The following is a 21,519-nucleotide window of genomic DNA, read 5'->3' on the forward strand; positions in this document are numbered from 1 at the left end:
CTTCTTCTTCTTCTTCTTCTTCTTCTTCTTCTTCTTCTTCTTCTTCTTCTTCTTCTTCTTCTTCTTCTTCTTCTTCTTCTTCTTCTTCTCCTGCCTAAGTTGTTAATTCTGTTGCTAACACTCTGCTAAAGAGAAAGCCCCTGCAGAAAGTAGAAATCTCCTCCAGCTCCAGGGAAAAGTTGTTACTTTTTCTACTCAGCTTTGCTTAGCCCTCCTAAGAGAGTCTCAGCAAGGTTCTTCTGTTCTGCTCTGCACAGCCTTGTTTGATACCTGATGGTGAGCAGGTATCCTCCTGATGGGAGGGAGGAATCCAGAAGAGTGCCTGCCTCTACCAGGGGTGGGGAGTAAAAGACAGCCCTCAACGGAACAGGCAGAGAGGCTTATATAGAGCTTCAGAGGGGAAGAGTTTTCCCCTCTCTCTTCTCAGGATGAAGATGGATTGATTAGTTTTCTGTGCATAGTGATTGGTTAGTTTGGTTGGTCAAGGGCAGAGAAGGCTCTGATTTCACAGTCAAACGGTGTTTCTTTCACTGGTCCCTTTTTTAGCCTTTGGCTCTCATCTTAGGACCAGGGCATATTTCTTTCACTGGCTCTGATTCTCGGGACAAAGTGTGTTTCTTTGGTAATGGTTTCAGAGTCAGGGCATGTTTCTTTGGGTCTGGGTTCAGGGCTAATGGTGTTTCTTTCCCTGGCTCAGGTCTCAGATCCAGGGTGTGTTTCTTTCACTGGCTCTGGGTTTAGAGTCAGGGATTGGTTGGTTTCCTGCTCCAGTTGGCTTTTTGACCCTACAGGTGATCCTCTGTGTCTGGGAATTTCTGAAAACTTCACGTACAGCAAGATAAGCATATGAGACTGTTAAACAATATCAGTGGGGGGACATGCCCTCTGGATTTTGGTTGGATTCAGCCACTGGGGAATATTGCCAAGGGATTGATTAGAGAAATAGACTTTATTCCCTCGGGTTTTGATTTTTTGGGGGGTCATCATGTTTTGACCTTATCACCTGTCTAAAGGGTACTTACTGCAAGTTTTAGATGCCTCTTTCCATGGACGCATTTTTTCATTTTAGTAATTGGTTTCTTCCTCTACTTCTTTGGGTTCCAGGAAGTTAACTCATTGTTGCCAGTCTCGGGGGTAGGTATTGCATCACAATTTCCCTCCACTGCCCACATCTTTTAGCTTGATCTCTATATTAAAACTTCAGAGGCTGGAGAGACAGCTCAGCAGGTCAAGGCACTTACATTGAAAGCCTGGTATACTACATTTCATCTCTTGAACCCACGAAAATGTAGGAGGTGACCCAGTGTACCAAGCTTTCCATTGTCTACATCACATGTGCCATGGCACACATATGCCGCTTCCATTCTATGTACACACACATATCCACCATAGTAAAAATAAACACAAGAACTCCCGAAGAAGTCAATTTGAGTTCCATCTTGTTTCTAGCAGGACTTTGTTAGAAATAGTAATCATAGGTTTGTTTAGAACAACTTTAGGAAAAGGAGCAGACTCTGCATTTTATTCACGTGAATGAAAGTACTGAGACCAAATAGAAAGTCCTAAAATTTTAGTAAGAGACGCTCGGAAATGATCTTGGAAGATATGATTGGAAAGACAGGAGGCATACACAGATGCTTGAGGTGGAACTGTCATGACTTGATGCAGCCCTCACAACCATTGATATCAAACTTCAACAACCAGGAAGTAGGTATCTCAGGTCACTTCTCATTACCACAACACAATACATGAAATGGGTAGAAGAATTTTATTTTCTCATGATTTGTGAGGTCACAGGTTTCAAGGTCATAGTGGCAGCTTCTGGTGAGACATTTGTACTGTGTCCTTACATGGTAGAAGGTTGAAGGGCAAATAAATGCACAGAAATGTGATAAAACAAGAGGCAGCCTTGCTCTGTGATGACACAACCTTTCATAGGTTGTGTCAGTTTTCATAACTGACCCGGTATTTGAGCGGTCTGTTTTGACCAGTCTGTTTTGTGCGTGCCCCAGATACTTCCTCCAATGTCACAGTGGGGACCAACTCATGGATTCTGGTTGATGTACCATAGTATACGGCTAGGGAAAACTCTTCCTTGCAGTTTGTCTTGAAGCAATTTAGGAAAAAGTGAAGATTTATAGAAAAGTATAAGAGAGGCAAGTAGGAGAGGTACCACCCAAACCTTTAAGGAACGTGACAGAGTGGCAGTTTCAGGGGACTTAGGAAGAGTTCGAGTTTTCAGTGGTTTTATGGTCCTGTCCCACTGGGTCATGATGACATTTCTGGCTCCATCCCATTTCCCAGGGCCCATTAGGCGGTATTGGTAAGGGGAACATGGTCCAAAATAAACTTCCCAGGCTAGTCTTGGATCCGTGAGGAACAGAAGTGGGATGTTGGGTTTTGAGCCTATGCACTGAGCGATCTCATCCATGTAGGAAATGAAGTCAAGTACGTCTTCTCTAGGATCTTTAATCACACCCCTATGGGCAAAACATGAGTAATAATCATCAACCACGACCTGTTCTACATTTGCTGAGTTACAAGATTTACTCCTCACTCTACCATTTTGTTACTGCTATATTATGTCAACCTTTATTTTGGAAACACTTTTCTTTGTTGATAAGAATGAGCGAGGGGCTGTTTATTTAGCAAGTATATTGGTGAGGGCTAATTTTTGATAAAAAGTAGAAAGGAAAGCATTTAGAAAATCAGCTTGGGGAGTTTGAGCATGACATGAAACTTAAGTCATGTCTGTCCAAACAAGATGTTGTCAATGAATGAACAGGATCAGAAAGCATTTTATACAGACAAGGAAAGGAATAGTCCCAGCTACTGTGGGGGCTGAGGGGTGAGGATTACTTGTGTTGAGGAGCTGAAGTCCAGCCTAGAAAACATCACAAAAAAGTTCATTTACAGACTGCACAATTCTATGAAGATATTTTAAATTCCAGGCCAGGATGAGGCCATCTGGGAGTGAGATTGAATTTTGGTGCTCATCGAGTTTAGCGAGTGTGGAAGATTAGACAAACACATCTTGCGAGGTGAGGAGTAAATGCGTACAGACTGGATTTCCTGTGAAAGGGAGGCAGATAGACAGGGTCCGAGGCGCGAGCCACGGGTATTTGCACAGAACTTACTAATGTTTTCCCATAGCGAGTTCTACACTTCTTCATACCTTTTAATGAGCTGCTCCTTTTTCGTGGCTTCGGCCATCAGTTTCTGGGATGGAGGGATGTTACAGAGCCCTGCGAGCAAGACCAGAAGCAACAGGAAAGACATTAGCTTTACTTCTTCTTAAGTTCTGCATCCTCTCATTTCTGGCCTCTCTCTGCTCCTGCCTTGAAGGTTGGTGTGGAACTACACTACACAGGGAACATCCTGGATGCGAAATCCCGTTAACTCGGGACCTTCATTGCCTGGTTCTCAGAGGAGTGTTTGGGGGCCCAATGCTCAGCTGTGTCACCTACACCAGATATCTCGTCAGCTCCAGCAGTTGCTGGAGTTCTTTTAAATTTACTGCCATGTTCCTGCTTCTCCCTCTCAACACAACATATACTCTATTGTGTAACACTCCTGTGTGCTTCTTGTGTATGTGTGTGCGTGTGTTCAAGACATTTGTTGTTTAAAGGGACACATTTAGAGCCCCACTTTCATAACCCTGCGAGGTCAAATGTGTTAGAGTAGGTAGTTTTCTTATTGGGAAGTCTCCTGTGTAGCCAGTGCTCAGCCTCAGAGGTGCTTTCTCTGTTCTGCTGTGAGGACTGTCTCTGCTGTAATGCGATTCAGGAATTTAGGGTATGTAGGAAGCAGAGTGCTCGTGAGAGTACTCCAAGAGGACCAGAGTCTCGTGACCTTGGTTTCTTCAAGGCATGGAATTGTTCTGTAATGTGTTTTCATGCTCTTCCCAGGTGTAGCGGATAGGGGTGAGCTTGCTTCAGATTATCCATTGTTGCTTCAGTTAAATGTTTAAATAATCCTTTATATGTTCTATGGGGAAAAAGTTTTTTTTTTCTTTTTTCTTTTTCTGCCACCTATGGCTGGTCCTTGTGATTGTATACAGGTTGAACTCATGAGAACTTTACTCATATGACCTCTCTGTCATTTGTGCCCTGTCTCTCTGTTTTGGCTTTAGAAACATGGTTTCTCTGAGTAGCTTTGGCTGTTTTGGAACTCACTCTGGAGACCAGACCAGTCTGAAACTCTGACATCTGCCTAACTCTGCCTTCTTAGTTCTGGGATTAAAGGCTTGTGCCACTACCACCAGGCACATGTGACCTTTCTTAACTCTTATATTATAACCTTTCAGAGGATTTGATTAGAGCTAGCACGAGACATTAGTCAGCCTTATTCATGGGCTCCATCCTCCCAGGTGTCATCACTTCTAGAGAGGTGATAAGCCTCCTTCTTAGGACAGTTGCAGACCTTGAACCCTGCCCCTGCTCATCTTAATTTTTGCCTATTCTCAGGGACTCTGACCTTTCTCTCTGAAGTGGTCCAGCTCCCAGCATCTAAAATCTCATCCTGTCTCTTTAATTTTTTGGAACTCTAGCCCAGCCTACTTTATGTAAGGAACTTTACCCTTAGCTATTCCCTCCCTCCCCAGCTTTCCTTACTGACCTCAGATACTTGTGACCTTGGTAATCTGCCCTGTCCCTCATCCTATTCTGGCGAGTCCTGCCTGCCTGGTAAAGACTGGCAACCCTAAGGTGTGTTGCGTTATCCTCAGCGTAAGGTCTGACGCATATCTGTGCTGGATTTTCTGCCAGGGTTTTGTTGTCTTGTCAAAAACGAACAAGACTGTCTGCTGAGCTGCCTGTTAAAAGCTCTCTGGTGGACTGCGCAATTACTTACGTGGTATGAACCAATCCAGTTGTGTCTTGCCAACTGTATCATTTGAATAAATATTTTACAGCTCATTGTGCACCAACAACACTAGGTACTAAAGTGTCTTCTGTGGTTTTACAGTTTTTGGATAGTGCTGTGAAAGCACGTTCATTGTCTTTTAAAAAAATACAAATTTTTGATTATTTAATGAAGGCTTGTGATCACTTTCCTGCAATATAAGGATCTCATAAGCTTGCCATAGAGGTATTGGGAACTGAACCTGCATTTTTTTTTTATTGCAAGAACATATAGTTTTCTTAGCCTCTGAGTTAATACTTCAACCCCAATTATGGGTTTTCAATGCAAGTTGGTGTCTATTGCAATTACATTGTGAGATTACTGGTGATTGTTTTTGTTTATTAAGGTTATCTCTTTGGTCCCAATGTGAATGCTTTGTATATTCAAAAACAACACAGCTGGAGTTCTTTAAAATGCTTGCCAACTTAACTGGTGTGGTAAGATGCCAATAGTAAGAGCTATAGTTATTGCCTAGTGAATTTTCAATGTGGGTCAAATACTCTGGTAATTCTTTGTAAAGAGTACCAATTTTAAAAATCCTTAAAAAATACTATATAGATGAAAGACCTGAGCTCTCAAGAGATCTTTACGAAGCTAATAAGTTTCCATCTGGGACTGGACCCCACAAGCTGCATCTCCATGACCTTTAGCTTCTTCGAGCAATAACAGAGAAGGAGTAATGCCCAGGATCAAAATTTTTAGAAGCATGTGTGAACAGTTATGAGACAAGATAGACATACAGGGAAAATGATGTGGGCATGGGATCTGGTTGAAGCCTTTCACCAGATCAGAATCAAGAATTCCCGCATAACTAACTATTGCTGTGAGGTCACTTTTCTGAAGAGCCAGATGTGTGACCTTACTTTGTTCCCAAGAGCCTTGTTTGATAAACTCCAGGCCTGCTTCATATTGGATCGTCCTGAAGTTCTTTCTGTGGTGAAGCCAAGGATCTTTGATCTCTGCTTGGAGGTCTTTGGGACTGAGAGAGCAGCTTAGGCTACAGGCTGCGGTGTGGGGCAGCATCTCTGCTCTATCCCACCTGATAGCCACTCTCTCGAGACCTCGAATTTCATCACAGGATGTATTATTTCAATGTCATTCTTTGGAAGCAATATAATATTTCGCTTGTAGTGCCAAAAGGCAAGACTGAACTAGAGTAGAATGGGATCTTCAAACTTCAGTTAATCTAAAACATTTGATCAGCTCTGTTGTGTAATTTCATTCCATCCACAGAATCAGCATAACTTACCTTCAGTCAGATGCAATGACATAAACACATCACATATAATGTCACACTCATACATGATCAATTGCTCATTAATGAGCTTCTAGTATTTTATATTACTCTAGCTCTTTTCTGTTTGACCAGGTAAATGGTAGGGCAGTCACTTTAAGATTCAGTTGATGCATGTGTGTTTAAATAGAGCAAACATACCTTTGAATACTCTTGTAGCCCATCGTGCCTGGAGCTCTGTGCCAGCTAAGACAGACCCCGTAAGGGTGATCAAGCCAATAATGGCCAATGTTGTTCTCTCCAAATTTGGGGGAAAGACTCGCTTGTATAGCATGTTTTTTGTACAAAGGCTTTTGAGATGTTCTTCGAAAAAGGGAAAAGAAAATTCGTATCCTGTACTGAAGATCAGTACATCAATGTTGACTTCTGTTGTCCCATCTTCAAAGATGACAGAGGATTCTGTAAAATCCTTGATGCTGGTTTTCATGGTGACTTTCCCACAGAGGATGCAGCTTGGTAGCTCATCATTCACGATAAATTTTGATTCTTTCCTTTGAATGAGGAGAAACATATTCACTATAGCTACCTACAGGGGACCTTAGCAAATGATTTCTTCAGTCAGTTTTAAATTATCTGCCAAGTCAAGGAAGTGAGTTGACCAGTGTCTAATTTGAAGTTGGCAATCTGATAAACAATAACTGTGTTTATAAAACATGATGTTTCTGTGATCTTTGTGGAAGGCATGTGGAAAATGACTCTTTCCTAACTTGATTTGCCATTCCATTTTTAAAAATTACACACACACACACACACCCTAATGTGCGTGTGTGCTCAGAGGGGGGGGGAATTTGCAGTGACTGGGTTCTCTCTCCTGTGTGTTCTTGGGACTGGACTCGGGTTCTCAGGTTTGACAGCAGGGGACTTTACCCCCAGGCAGTGAACCAGCACTTTCTTTTAACCTGATCCACTGGAATTCACTTCTAGAGCAGTGCTTTTGTTTCTTCTTCTTCCATTTTTTTTTCATTTTCTATTTAGGAGATTGAGCAATGGTCTCACGCATGCCAGGCAAGTGTTTTACCACTATACCCATAGCACAGAAACACTTAAAGTATAAATGTAGAATATACAACTAAATATTTGATGTTCTGCTTAGGGTTCCATATCACCCAGGCCTCCAGAAGTTATACTAGATCAAGAGGAAATCAGTAGAAAACTATTTGTGTAAAATAAAAGCTATTAACCTATTTACACTGATGGCTCATTTCATCATTATGTAATCACATCAGACACATGGTCTTATAAAATTGACAGAGGTCACACTGTCATCGGCTGTTTGCTTTCCTTATACTTTAAAATAGATGTTGCTGAAGAATATTTGAGTTAGGCATATATTATACTCACATTTAATATAATCACATGAATTCATAGCTCTTTTTCTTCCCAATATATAATTCTACAGAGTAGTATATTAAGAAATATTATTCAGGAATTCCTGCTTTCAGGAATTATTTCAGGAATTCCCACCTCTAACCACAGTCAGACCAGACATTTATCCTCACACACAGCGAGAGTCAACCGTCTGTGGTCACTGATGCTGCGCCCACTACATTTCTGGGTGGCAGCAGTTTCAAGAAGCCTCAAATCCAAATCAAATTTCCTTTCAAGTTGGAAATGAAATTTTCATCCTTACCTTTATTCTCACATTGTGACTTTACTGTTATTGTTACTAAACAGAGAATACGCCTGTTTCAAGAACTGCTGTGGAGCTTTATGGGCAGTGTCCCAAGGAAATAAACTCATAGCAGGAGGAACTAAGACAGTGCCGTGTAAGACAGTGTAGTTTTGGAACATATATAAAGTATGTAAAGATCTGGATAATACAGAATGAGGAATGCTGATTTAAAACTCCCCATCAGAAATCCCAATGAGACTGACAATGAGGTGCTTGCTCACTGCAGCTAGAATGGCTATTGTGCCCTGAAAACATGTGGGTGAAAATATGGAAAAAGAGGAATACTTGTGCTCTTGGTGGGAATGTAGATTTTGTTTCCTCCAAAACGGAGAAGAGCCTAGAGAGGTTCCAACACCACCAATAACAAAAATTAACCAAAAAACAAACAAACAAACAAACAAACAAAAAACCCAAGACTACATAGCATCTGTCTATCTCACTTCTTGGTATAAATCCAAAAGTATTAAAAATCATCATTCCAAAGAGATGCCTGCATGTCTGTTATAACTGTGGCGTTATTCACAATAGCTAAGGTATAGTCAGCCTCAATAATCACCCACAAACGCATGAATAAAAGTGTCACCCCACACACATGAGTTTTTTTCAGCCTAAAGAAAAGTGAATTCTTCCAGCTCAGAAAAGGTGAGAGATTTGAAGAGTATGTTACATGGAGTACATAAATCAAAAAGGTAACTCGCTGCACTTTCATTCCCATGTGTGGAAAAAATCAGAATAGTGGCTACTAGAGGTGGGGAAGATATCAGGGAGAAGAAGGATGGATGAGAAAAAGTAGGTTGGCTTTGAATAGCAGATGCTCTATGCATGTATGGAACTCCACTGACATGTGAACTTTGCATATATGAGTAAAAATGGTGAAAACGAACCGAAGGTCTCCCATGAAATAAAAACATATGTACCCTTTTACAACGCTTAATCCATAATTCTCATGGTTAAATCGCTTCTGTGTACGCCAGTTTGTAAAACATGAAGGCAGAATGCGTGCAGTAAAATTATTACATCTTCTTGTGAGCATCATATTGTAAGGGTAGCCACCTCGTGAAGAGCGGCTTAGAACCCAGGCACCACTTCTAGTGCTGAGAAACACCTGGGAAGAAGAACAAGAAGGATAAACACATATCAAACACCTCGAAGTACTTTTTCCTTGATGCATTTCTAGTTGTATTCTGGTTTTCTAACACAGGTTACCATATGACCATATGTTATTGTTGCTATTATTACCCTAAAACACATCACTTGATTTATAGTATCTTCATTATATTTTTTTATAGAATTATGAAAATAGTTGTAGTATTTGTAGGTATCATATGCTTGTCTGGCTATGTGTGTTTGTGGTATACATGAGTACAGATATGTGTGAGTGTGTATGTACCTATGTGCAGAGACCAGAGGTGAGCCTCTGGTGCCATGTCTCAGGAGTCATCTACCTGTTTGCTTGCTTGTTTTTTTGTTTTAAGTCAAGACCTTTCACTTGCACCTGGGGCTCAAATATCAGCTGAGGCTGTCTGTCCAGTGAGCCCCAGGAATCTGCTTCCCCAGAAGTACACACAGGCTGGCTTTTTATGGGGTCCCTGAGGATGCAACTTTGATCCTGATGTTTTCATGGCAAGCGTTTATTCATGTGACTGGGCTAGCTCTCCAGGCTCTGATCTGGAATTTTTTTTAAACATATGAATAATAGAGAATTAAAAGGTTTAAATAAAGCAATTGTAACCAAATTAAATTTAAACTTATTCTTTGAGATCTAATAGTTTTCCTATAATACATGCATGTGAACTAGATCTCTAACTTGTGAGCTGTTCAGTATTTCTAGAACCCGGCCAAGCTCTGGGAGTCCAGTAGAAGAAAGGAAGGAGGAATTATATGAGCAAGGGGGGGTTAATATCATGATAGGGAAATCTACAGAGACAGCTAAGCCAAGCTCATGGGAACTCAGGAACACTAGAACTACAAATGTGCTGCCTGCATGGGGCTGAACTAGGCCTCCTTATGTGGGAGGCAGCTGTGTAGCTTGATCTGTTTGAGGGGTCCCTGCTAATAGGACCAGGATATATCCCTGGTTCATGAGCTGGCTTTTTGGAGCCCATTCGTTATGGTGGAATGCCTTGCTCAGCCTTGATGTAGGGGGGAGGGTCTTAGTACTGTCACAACTTAATGTACCAGGCTTTGTTAACTGCCCATTGGAGGCCTTACCCTTTGGAAGGAGTGGCAGTGTGGTGAATTGGGGGTGGTGGTGGGAAGGTGAGTAGAAGTAAGGGTGAAAGGGGGAACTGTGGTTGATATGTAAAATGAATAACAAAGAAAATTTAATCAACATTTCTAGGTTGTGTATGCATTAAACATATAATAAATAGATTTAAAACATTTTAAAAAAAGAGTTGCTGTGGTCATGGTGTCTCTTCACAGCAATAGAAACCTTAAAACAAAAACATTTGAAAAACAACCTTACCATTGGGTTCTAACATGGAGTTTTGATAGAATTACAGAAGGTTCATGTAAAATAAAGATGAATAGGTGTTGGTTGCCTGTAATCCCAGACTTTGGGATTCTGAAGCCAGAAATTAATTAAGGTTTGGTGAGGTTGCAGAGTGAGATTCTATTTCATCCACTTGGTTTTTCTGCAGTCCTTTGAACACAGTCAGCTTCTGTGAAGTGTGTCTCCTGACATGGCAGACCAAGAGTGGCTTTGGGATTTTCCTCATTTCCCTCATGTCAGCATAATTTACCAGTCAGAAAGGTGTTTATGGTCTTGATAACTTATCTGAGCCACTGTTCATGCTGATAAGGGCAGAGACACTGATTTAGAAATAGTGTACCTGGGCTGCTCTTCTACTGAGCTCCACTGCGATGTCTGCTCCAGAGTTCCCAAGACCAACCACCACGATGCGCTTGTCCTGAAAGGCATCCGGAATCTTGTACTCTTGGCTGTGTAGGATCTGTCCTTTAAACTTATGGATCCCTGAGGCAAGGAAAGATGAAATTACCTGAAATATTTCAGCTATAATTCTGCAGTACACAATGATAGGGAAATCTTACGGACAGACACACGTTGTTTGTATCACTACTCCAGGAAGAAGACATGTGAAGAACAAGTCTTTTGGGAATTTGGTGAACCCAAGTATAGATCTGTTACAACCTGCCTTCTTAAAAATAGTGATAACTGCTGAAGAGACGACTTAGGATGGGTAAAGGCGCTTGTTGATAAGCCTCACAACCTGGGTTTGATTTTCAGCAACCAAATGGTGGAAGAAGAGAACAGACTTTTACAGACTGTCCCCTGGCTCTTTGGACACTGTGGTGTGAATACCGTGAATATACACAAATATAATAAAGGTCATGCAAAATAAGTCCATGGTTAATATCATATCAAATGGGGACAAGGTTGAAAGCATCCCTTATGTCTGGGGCAGAGCACAGGTGCCTGTGATTACTGTTTTTCAGTGTGCTACTGGAATTCCTAGCTAGAGCAATAAAAGAGGAGAAGGAAGAGGAGCATTCAGTTTGGAAAGAAGGATGTTTTTGTTGTTGTAACAGAAGATGCTTTATATACAGAAAATGCCATAGATTCCCCTCAAACTCCCTTAAGACTCATTAATTAAGCAAAACTGTAGAATACTAGACCAACATACAAAAATCAATATTATTGTTGTATATCAATGGGAACTGATCTGATATAGAAAAAATAAAATAATTCCATCTATAATAGCTACAACAAAATAGCCTGGAATAAATTTATTCAAAGAGGAAACATACAAAAACATTGATGAGGAGTCATTGGAGGCTGCAGTGATTTAGGAGATAAGCCATCAAACCTGATGTCCATCTGAGGTCAAACCCTGAGTTCAAACCCAGAAAGCATTTAGAATATTGCTACTTGAGAAATTATGGGTTGAATTCTCACTCGATTCCTATACATATTTTTTAATAAAATATCCCATTTATTTGTTAATAAAATTTATTCATTATTTCTTAATTTTTTAAATAATATTTCCAAGAGATGGCTCACTGAGTAACAGTGCTTGTTATGTAGCCATGATGACCTGAGTTTGGATCTTAGCATCCGTGTAGAAAGATAGATGTAGCTTCACTCATGCCTGGAACCCATGTGCTGTTGGAGGTGAAGGCAGGATGCTTTCTGGGGTTTGCTGGTTATCAGCCTAGCAGAAGGGCCAGCAAGAGATGCTATCTCAAAGGAATAAGGTGGCAAGTTATAGAGCAGAAGACCCAACATCTTCCTTTCACCTTTGTGCATCTGCACACAGGCACCTGTACACACGTGTGTACGCCACACTACAAATACTGTGATCACAAACACATATAAAACCAACAGAAGAAAAGAAAACTTTACTTACTAATCTCTTCCAGGGTCAATAAGAAAACACAGACTAGGAGCAGTGTTATTACATTTTAGTAATCCTCACTTCCCTAACTTTTATTTATCACATCTGAATTTGAGTAGCTGTCAGCTTTCTAGATAACTGATTAGCACCTCAAAGACGAAGGTTTACTAATTATAAAAATGTTACAAAGAAAGTGCCCAACTGCTTTCAAAAGAGATTTCAAAACATCCTGATCACACAGGTGTTATAGGCAATTTTAGAGAGCGAATTTATTCATTTAAATATATGATTTCTGGTTTGTTTCCTTAAAAAAAATACCTTTCCAACTTCTGCATTCTCTTAGTTCAAGTTTTTGAATCATAGACCAGTCGTGATTCAAATGACCTCCCCAAATAAAAGCTTCTTAAAAATGATAGATATGGGGCTGGAGAGATGTCTCAGAGGTTAAGAGCACTTGACTACTCTTCCGGAGGTCCTGAGTTCAATTCCCAGCAACCACATGGTGGCTCACAGCCATCTATAATGAGATCTACTGCCCTCTTCTGGGAAGCATACATGGAAGGAATGTTGTATACATAATAAATAAATAAATCTTAAAAAAATGATATATCTGATATTTTATGTTTTAGTTGATCGCTGTATTGAAGTGTATGATAAGGCTTCAATCACAGTGTTTATATTAGTACATAAATAGTGAAACTATACACAAAGTAGGACTTTTTCCCTCTCAAAATATTTTTGTGCCTGTAATTTTAAGTAAATATAAATAAATATGACATTGTCTATAAGCCTGCTGAAGTATTTTCAATTATGAGCAAGCCATTTTTCCTCTAAAAGAACCCAAATGAGTATTGATGGTCTCAGGTAGAACTGACTTACCAGGGAAGGATTCCAGAGGTAAACGGGGGCTCACAAAATGCCCAGAACAAACCATTACAGCATCAAATACAGCTCTGTGCTGTTTGCCATCTGTCTCTGTGACAACATCCCACTGGCCGGTTTCGGAGAAGTCTGGGCGTTGTGTTACACTGCGCACAGTACTCTATAAGCAAAAGACAAACACTGCCTTTGACTTTCACACTGTGACTGGTATAACTATTCATCTACTATTTTAAGTAGAGTAACTTATGATATAAACAAGGTTTGTAAGTATCAGTTATCTCATTCTTAGATAAATTAAGTACTGTGTAGGCTCTCAATGGTGCTGCTCCTAAGTGGATTACAACTTAGACATTGAAAGGATAAACCAGGACTTTTTATTGGAGAGAAGGAAATGAGTCATAATTGCTGATGTGTTGGGGAAAGCCAGGAAAACAATCTCTCCTCCACCATACTTTCTGTGTTGAGGGTTGTAGTCACTTCTTCCCATTGGGTTTCTGAAATAGAATCATTATTTTATCCTCAGGAAAACATTCTAAGTTGTATCCTAAATGCGACTTCGGTATCTTGAAAAGGAATGGCCCACAGACTTGTGTTTGAATGCTTGGCCCATAGGGAGTGGCACTATTAGGAGGTGTGGTCTTGGTGGAGTAGGTGGGGCTTTGTTGGAGGAAGTGTGTCATTGTGGAGGTGGACTTTTATGCTCAGGCTCTGCTCAGTATGGCACATAGTCTCCTGAGGTCTTGGATCAAAATGTAGACCTCTCATCCCCATGTCCATCACCATGTCTGCCTGCACGCCACCATGTCCCCCCATGGTCCACTGTGATGATAATGGACAAATCCTCTGAAACTGTAAGCTAGTCCCAATGGAATGTTTTCCTTTGAAAGAGTTGCCATGGTCATGGTATCTCGTCACAGCAATAGAAACCCTAAGATAGAGAGCGTTTGACATTTAGAGGAGGAATCAGGAAATTCAGGATTTTAATGTTCTCAGTAAGGAATAGAGAGGAAATTACCTATCTAATTCCTATCAAGAGAAAATAAGAGAAAAGTTTATTTGGTTGTCTTATTTCCATTAGATTACTAACTAGGGCAGCTTCCATTCATGAACTTTCTATAACCCAAGCCATCTTACCTTAAACTGGATATATTTCAGGAGGTCAAAGTGCTCGGCAAATTCCCTGAGATACTCCCAGAATTTCTTGTGCTCCATGAAATTGGGGTAATCCTCTTGGTATGGGAAGTCACTGTAAGATGACATTTCCTTGCAGACATTTGTCACAAGTGACCTGTAAACTCTGGTCATTCCATCCTTGGAAGTTTCCTGTAGTGGAGGTATACTTAGCATGCATTTCAAGAACCTCTTTACTGTGTCTGTTCTTTTTCTCAACTATGTGAAGGGTGGTGGGGTCCTTTGTTTTGTGCACCATTGTATCCAGGCAGAGCGACATGATAAATACATTGTGAATGAATGATCCCTCCATAAGATCTGAACAGTGTCTAGGAGTTGGGGCACTACTACTTTACTCCAACTTCATCCTCACACGTGTGGAATCCTCTCCTTCACCAAGACTGTCCAGCTTGCAGGATGTGGCACTCTGTAACCTTTAGAATGTACAAGTCCAGAAACCATCACAAACTATGATGATATTATAATGATATCAGATTCCACTCTTTTTCTAGGTCCTTGACTATGCCTTGCCAATTTCTAAGGTTCCTTACATCTTAGACAACATCCCACACAGGGTTTATCATGGAACCACACACATATTTAGCATGATTCAGTGAGCTCCTCCTGTTTTGATCACCAAGTGAGCAGAAGCTGCATGTGACTGGATCATGATTAGTGGGCTAGGAGGATGGGAACTACGCACAGCAAACTTCCACAGTCCCCCGAAGTCATCACTTTTCTCAAAGCAGGTGGGTTCCAGGTCTTCGTCTAGGCAACACTTGATAGAGGACAGGCCACTCACGCCAGCTCCGATCACTGCGACTTTCTTGACCATGGTATGTTCTGTGTGAAGGTCAAGTAAAGTTTTGTATGGTAGAGTCAGAAGAGAACACTTGACAGAGGACTCAACCTATGTAGTGTTAGAAATATTCCTATTTACTCTGGGGGTGAAAGTGGAATCATAGTTTGATTAAACATTGCAGGTTCTGGAATTGGGCCATTTGATTTAAAAAGTGGTCTTACCTGTATTTAGTTGTGTGACCTTGGACTAGCTGTCACTCTTCTGTGCACCTTGCTTTTCTCATCAAGAGAATAGTGGTGATAATGGAAATCACTAGAGTTTTTGTGAAGGTTAAATGACTGGTATTTATTGGAAACGTTCAGAAGTCCACGTGTTATTAGCAAGTGCTCAATTAAATCCAGCTTTTGTTTTTATTAATTTGTTTAGTTAGTACATTTTACCCAGTGGGACTCCTATAACCTCTCAGTATTTTATTAATGGGCATTGCGTTCCATGGCTCAGAGGCACAAGCATCTCCACCATGCTAGTGGTGCAATGCATAGGGCTCAGAGGCACAAGCGGGTCTGCCATGTTGGAATAGGTGGGGCAAGCAGGCAGTACCTGTATTTGCTTGTCACAGCTTAGATCCTTAAGAGCTTAACATTTTAAAACCACGAAGCTAAAGTGTTCCTGGACAGTAAAGAATTACAGATTGATAATAGGTCAGTTTTAGACATAAAAGACCTCTAAATGGGTCATTATGTTATATAAAGTACGTAGGCTTGGAAGAGTTAAGAAAAAGAGTATAGAAAGTTAATGCTTAAAAAAAAGCAGGAAAGTCCTTAAAGAGACAGAGTACAGATAGTCATAGAAATAAAGAAAATAAGCCACATAAACATGGAAAATTCAGAGAGCCTGGATTCTCTGTATTATTCTGTTTTCTTTAAAATTTTTGACTGTGAAGGAGCTAAATACAGAGAGACATTTCATTATATGGGCTGCCAAGCTAAACCAGAATGGATATCATAAGGGTATTATGACTGCAGAATTTGGGTTTAAGGATATGATGCTTTGGAAACGAGCTTCTTCTTTTGTTTTTACAGAAAATGAGAACCGGTGGATTGTTTCCAGACTAATAATATGGTTTCAATGACCCTGCCTTCCTGAAAGGTTGTCATAAATATCCTCAAAAAATTGCTTCACTCAACTGCTGACTAAGATGAACCTACCAGACAGGTTATACCATGAAAGACCTGAATAACAGCACCCCCATTCAGCATGAAGCAGTTTGTAGAGAAATAACTGTGCCCATATTCCCAAATATTCTTCATAAATGTTCTTTTACATTTAAAGGGGGATATGATATAGATATGAATAATTTACACTGGTATAAATTTTGCTTTGTTGATATAAATTTAAGGTCAATTTTGTTATATATCTATGATTTTCTGATCTTGATTAAAGTATTCTGATTGTGTAGTTCATTTAAAAATGTAATGTATAATTAGGAAATATAGGTTGTTAATGGAAAATCAATAATAGTCAAGCTTGTAGTCATGTTAGTTAGATTTTCTAGATATATAGAGATATATTTCAGTTAGATAGGCATTCTTCATATCTTTCAGAGACTACAGAATATGGTTTTTAATGTTTTAATAACTTAGGGCTTTTCATCACAGTGAGACACATCTGCTCCTGGCAGCACCAAGCTACTTCCTGAGGAAGATGGGCATCAAAGAGATTCCTTATGGAATTTGATAGCCATTTGGGCAAGAAACTGCTCTTGCCTGGACTGTTGCATAAACTGGACATAAAGAATCTGTAGGGAGAGGACTGCTGAACTTGCCTAAAGGTGAGATGATTCTTCGGGGTTCTTGATTCATGAAAGAGTCTACAAGATACAAAAGAATGTGACTGAAAGGTCTTTGAAATTTCCTGTTTCATGGAAAAGTCTGCTGGATACTATGGGCCTATAAGCCGAAGAGGGATGCCCCAACCATACAAAAGATCTTTAAGTGACAGTCCAGGCAGCGAGATGTCTCTCTCTTTTCCAGAGTTTTGGAAGTTGCTTATTTCTCATTTACTTAGGTAGTATTATATCCTTCTAGAGTCTTTGATGGAGTTGAAGAATGGTTAGTTATAGTTACAGTTTTCCTTTGTTATGACAAAAGATAAAATAAATAGAAATATTGTAACTGTAATTCTTGCTTTATAACTGTTTTGCTATATGTAATTTTACCATGTTATAGTTAAAGCCTTTCTTTTTTAAACAGAAAAAGGGGAAATGGTGTAGGAGGGTCCTCTGTCTATGTGTTACTTTCATTGGTTAAATAAAGAGATTGCCTTGGCCTTTTAATAGGGCAGAGAATTGGTTGGGTGGAATAGACAGAACAGAATGCTGGGAGGAAGAAGGCAGTGTGACAGATGCCATAGCTCTCCTCTCCAGGATGGATGCTCTTTAGACTCATGCCAGTAAGCCACAGTCATGTGGCAATACACATTAATAGAAATGGGTTAATCAAGAAGTGAGACTTAGCCAATAAGAGGCTAGAGATAGTGGGCCAGGCAGTGTTTAAATGAATACAGTTTCTGTGTAATTATTTCGGGGATAAGCTAGCTGGGCAGCCGGGAGCAGGGCAGTATGAAAAACAGGCCGGCTCAGCCTGCTGCCACTCCTCATTACTGCAAAGAATGGAACCATAGGCCCAATTAAATGAATGTTCAGTCACCAGAGAGTGGCACTATTTGAAAAGATTAGAAGGATTAGGAACAGTGGCATTGTTAGAGGAAGCATGCCACTGGGGTGGGCTTTGAGGTTTCAAAAGCCCATGCCAAGCCCAGAGTGTCTCTCTCTCTGCTTTAGGATCAGGGTGTAGTTCTCATCCACTGCCTGTATGCTGCCATGCTTTCTGCCATGATAATAATGGACTAAAACTCTGAAAGTGTAAGCAAGCCCTCAATTAAATGCTTTCTCCTATAAGAGTTTCCTTGGCCGGGTGGTGGTGGTACATGCCTTTAATTCCAGCACACAGGGAAACAGAGTTTGGCAGATCTCTGTGAGTTTGAGGCCAGCCAGTCTACAGAGTAAGTTCCAGGACAGCCAGAGCTACACAGAAATATTCTGTCTTGAAAAACTAAATTAAAAACAAACAAACAAACAAAAAAAAGAGTTGCCTTGGTCACATTGTTCATAAAACAGTGACAATAGCAGCTGCTGGAAAGTTATTGGACTCACCTCTGAAAACAACAACAACAACCAAAACACTCTCAGATGGACTGCTGTTAAAATAAGAAAAATACCTATGCTAATGGACTGTGTAAACAATATCATATTATTTACATAAAAGGATCCATCACAAAATATTTACTTGCTGCTCATTCCTTGCTTTCTTTCTCCCTCGGAGAGGTAGCTTCTGGAAATATGCAAACATGGCAAACATACCTATGGATTCTCTTGAGTTGAGAAGAACACCAGTATTGCTCCCCACCAGGAACAAAACGGCCTTCACCAAGAAGAACACTTGAACTGCTCGGCCACTAAGTGAAGGTCTGAAGTGGTCAGATCTCTGCTCTGCTCTGTCTTTCAAAGACACAGGAGAAGTGGTTGTTGATTAAATTGGTGAAGTAGAAAGTATGCCAGTAGATTAGACTACAGCAAAGGAATCTGGCCACCTCTGTGCCCTGGTGACATTTCAGTGCAGGGACTGAAGGGACTGAGCTAAGAGTGGAAATCCAAGTGAGAAAGCCTCAGAAATTAGATCTGAAAAATAAAGTCTTAGAGAAAATATAAGCAGCGAACCAGGCTGTGGCATGAAGGAGAGAGGCAGACATACAGACGGCACATGTGGTAGGTCCTATTGAGCAGCTGGCCCTGGTAAAAATCCTGACACAATGTCTTTTGCCCAGTCTGGAGTGGACCATGGGATAAAACTGGACCACAGAACCAGTCTTTCTAGTGCTGATTATTAGCTGATCATAGAGACACATCTGTACACTTCAATAGTAGTATTTGAGTACCATGATCTTCTGATAGGGGTAGCCATTTGAAAATGTATTTGTATCAGTAAGGGAAGGTCATAAGGAAGATGGAGATGGAGAGATCTGAGTTCTGCTTCGGTTTCTGCCTTTAAGCAGGTAGGTAACCTTGGCCAAAATTCTTGAAAAGGTACAGTTAAAGTAGTTTTCTCTTTCTATCAAGTTTAGAAGTATCATGTCTGAGACAAAATTACTCATAAAATAAAAACAAATCCACAAGAAAGGAAGGAAGGAAATAAAGAAAAAAGAGAGGAAAGAAGTAAGTAAGTAAGTAAGTAAGAAAGAAAGGAAGAAAGAAAGAAAGAAAGAAAGAAAGAAAGAAGCAACACAACCCTCAAACAAAGCAAAAACCCAACAAACAGACAAGGAAAATCCAGAGCCAACAATCAGTTATGAATTCTATCTTGATGGGCAAAGAAAATGTGCCATCTCTGTCAATTCTAAAAACGCTAAAACATGAGAAATACTTGTATTACTCTCTGGCTGGGAGACCTGAGTTTCTGAACTTGGACCTTTGTACAACAGCAAAACCCCACCTCATACCTGCCTGACCAGCAAACAGTTCTGAGATGTGGAAAAACATATGTGACAGCAGATGGCAGAATCGACTAGGGCTTCTAGGGAATCGCCATTTGATGATGAGCTGAGCCAATTTACTGTTACTGTGCTAGCCTGGGTTTTTCCTATTTGGGTGTCCAAGGGTCGTTCACTGCTGTATCATCCTGAAATCACAATGAATGGACTGGGATCACTGAAGGACCCATGGCTGTGACTGACACGGGCCTTCCTGTTGGACAGCCTCCTCCAACTTTGCTCTACTTTCTGTCTTTTCAACTCTATTGTGCTATCCTCAGTCAACAGCCTCCAGGAGCAAACACACTCCTGCAAAAACACACTCTCCCTTCAGCATCTGCACAAACAGTTTTTGGAAAAAGTTCCTCTTGAAAACAAAACAACCCAGCATACTTACCTTGCAAGCATAGAGCAGATTCTAGGATTTAAAGCCAAAATTGGGAAGTCAAAGGTGGTGTTTGTTTTATGACACAAGGAAGAACTTCTGTCTTGGAGCCTTGTTTTAAGAAGAGAAAAGAGTGCTGACTTTGATCAAACCCTTCTCACTTCAACACAAAAGCCAGTTGCATCTTCTACCATGCAGTTGACAACAGGGAGTTGTGTTAAGAGAAACTTTACACTTCCACAATCTCTGTGGAGGTCTGAGTGACAGGTAAGAGTGCAAATTTCAGATTGGAAAGAACGGAGTCCCGCCCCTTTCCCACACCCTCCTCAGGACAAGAGGTAAAATTCCAAGGCACCAAAGGCCGTGTTGTTATCATTGCTGCCTTTGGAGGGTTCCAAACTCTCATCCTTTCCAGCAACACCCTGCCTTTATTCTCTGTCTTAATTATATATTTTTATTTTTGGAGAATTTTCATATGTTTCCAATGAAATATGACCCTATCCACTCACTACTTCCTGCCAACTTCCTTCTCCTCCCAGCACAATGGCTTCATTTTTAGTTTGATAACTAAGAACACTCAGTACTACTGCCCATATATGGACGGTATGGGTTCATTGACTGGAGCTTGGGAAACCTACCAGTGGCTATTTGGTTCTCCTCTTAAACCAGCATAGGAGCTATGAAAATAAAAGGAAAGAAACAGAATAAAAGAATAAAATAATCCAGGCCACCACATTCTTTTATGCTTGGTGCTCTTTCTTTCTCTCCGTTCCTTCCTTTCTTTCTTTTATGAGATAGGGCTTTTCTGTGTAACAGCCCTCGCTATCCTTCAACTCACTCTGTAGACCAGGCTGGCCTCAAACTCACAGAGATCTGCCTGCCTCTCCCTCCAGAGTGCAGGGATTAAAGGCAAGCACCACTGCTGCCTGATGCTTTCTGTTTTCTAACTCAAGGTTTGTGGTTTTGACTTTCAAGGTTCCTGAGTGGGTGTGTACCTCAGATTGGATCAGCAGAGGGGGCTGGTAAAAACTGAGGACATGAAATACTTTCTAGGCATTCAGCTGGTCTCAGGAAGAGCAAGTGACGAAGGAGCAGTGGTAGTAACACCAAGGAATAGGGCTTGTTCTTCCTCTTAGTGGTTGGAAGTCACCAGAGTGATTGTGTTCTATCAAGGTTTGTCGTCGAAGGATGTTCTCCGCCATGGCTCATTGATCATTTTCTGCACCAGAAGTCAGATATGCAAACAACTGAAGGAGTCAGGAAGGCAACGTGAATAAAGGTGGACAGATAAGACCCGACTGGGAAGCCCAGTGGTCTGCTCAGTTTAACTAAATGCTGTCCTTTGGGAGCAACAGCCCAGTATCTCAAGGCTCTAGACTCATTTCTTTCTCATGTTTGAGACAGGGTTTCTCTATGTGCTCTGTCTTTTTTAACCTTTCAAATTTGCTATTTTCGTGTGTGAACGTC

General features: G+C 40.7%; 1 protein-coding gene across 5 annotated transcripts in view; it reads right to left on the reverse strand.

Moving 5' to 3' along the window:
• Fmo4 (flavin containing dimethylaniline monoxygenase 4) overlaps positions 1-20,281 on the reverse strand; it is a 50,427-nt gene extending 30,146 nt beyond the window's left edge. For 3 of the 5 annotated variants that reach the window (XM_050158297.1, XM_050158302.1, XM_050158298.1), the window contains exons 1-2: positions 20,065-20,209; positions 18,502-18,639 (exon numbers count right to left, since the gene is read on the reverse strand). Coding sequence is in view for 2 of the 5 variants with exons in the window: in XM_050158304.1 (XP_050014261.1) it covers positions 2,045-2,480; positions 3,176-3,245; positions 6,338-6,687; positions 8,786-8,973; positions 10,703-10,845; positions 13,106-13,268; positions 14,243-14,431; positions 14,982-15,121; positions 18,502-18,635; positions 20,065-20,075 (1,824 nt within the window). In the remaining 3 variants the exon portion in view is untranslated. Of the gene's footprint in view, positions 1-1,764; positions 2,481-3,175; positions 3,246-6,337; positions 6,688-8,785; positions 8,974-10,702; positions 10,846-13,105; positions 13,269-14,242; positions 14,432-14,981; positions 15,133-18,501; positions 18,640-20,064 lie in introns of those variants that run through there. The other 2 variants (XM_050158304.1, XM_050158300.1) reach the window with 2 other exon arrangements.
• Positions 20,282-21,519: the final 1,238 nt, after the last annotated feature.

Source organism: Alexandromys fortis, unplaced genomic scaffold (genome assembly GCF_014885135.2).
Source record: "Alexandromys fortis isolate MF-2015 unplaced genomic scaffold, M_Fortis_MF-2015_v1.1 scaffold_97, whole genome shotgun sequence".
Lineage (NCBI taxonomy): Eukaryota > Metazoa > Chordata > Mammalia > Rodentia > Cricetidae > Alexandromys > Alexandromys fortis.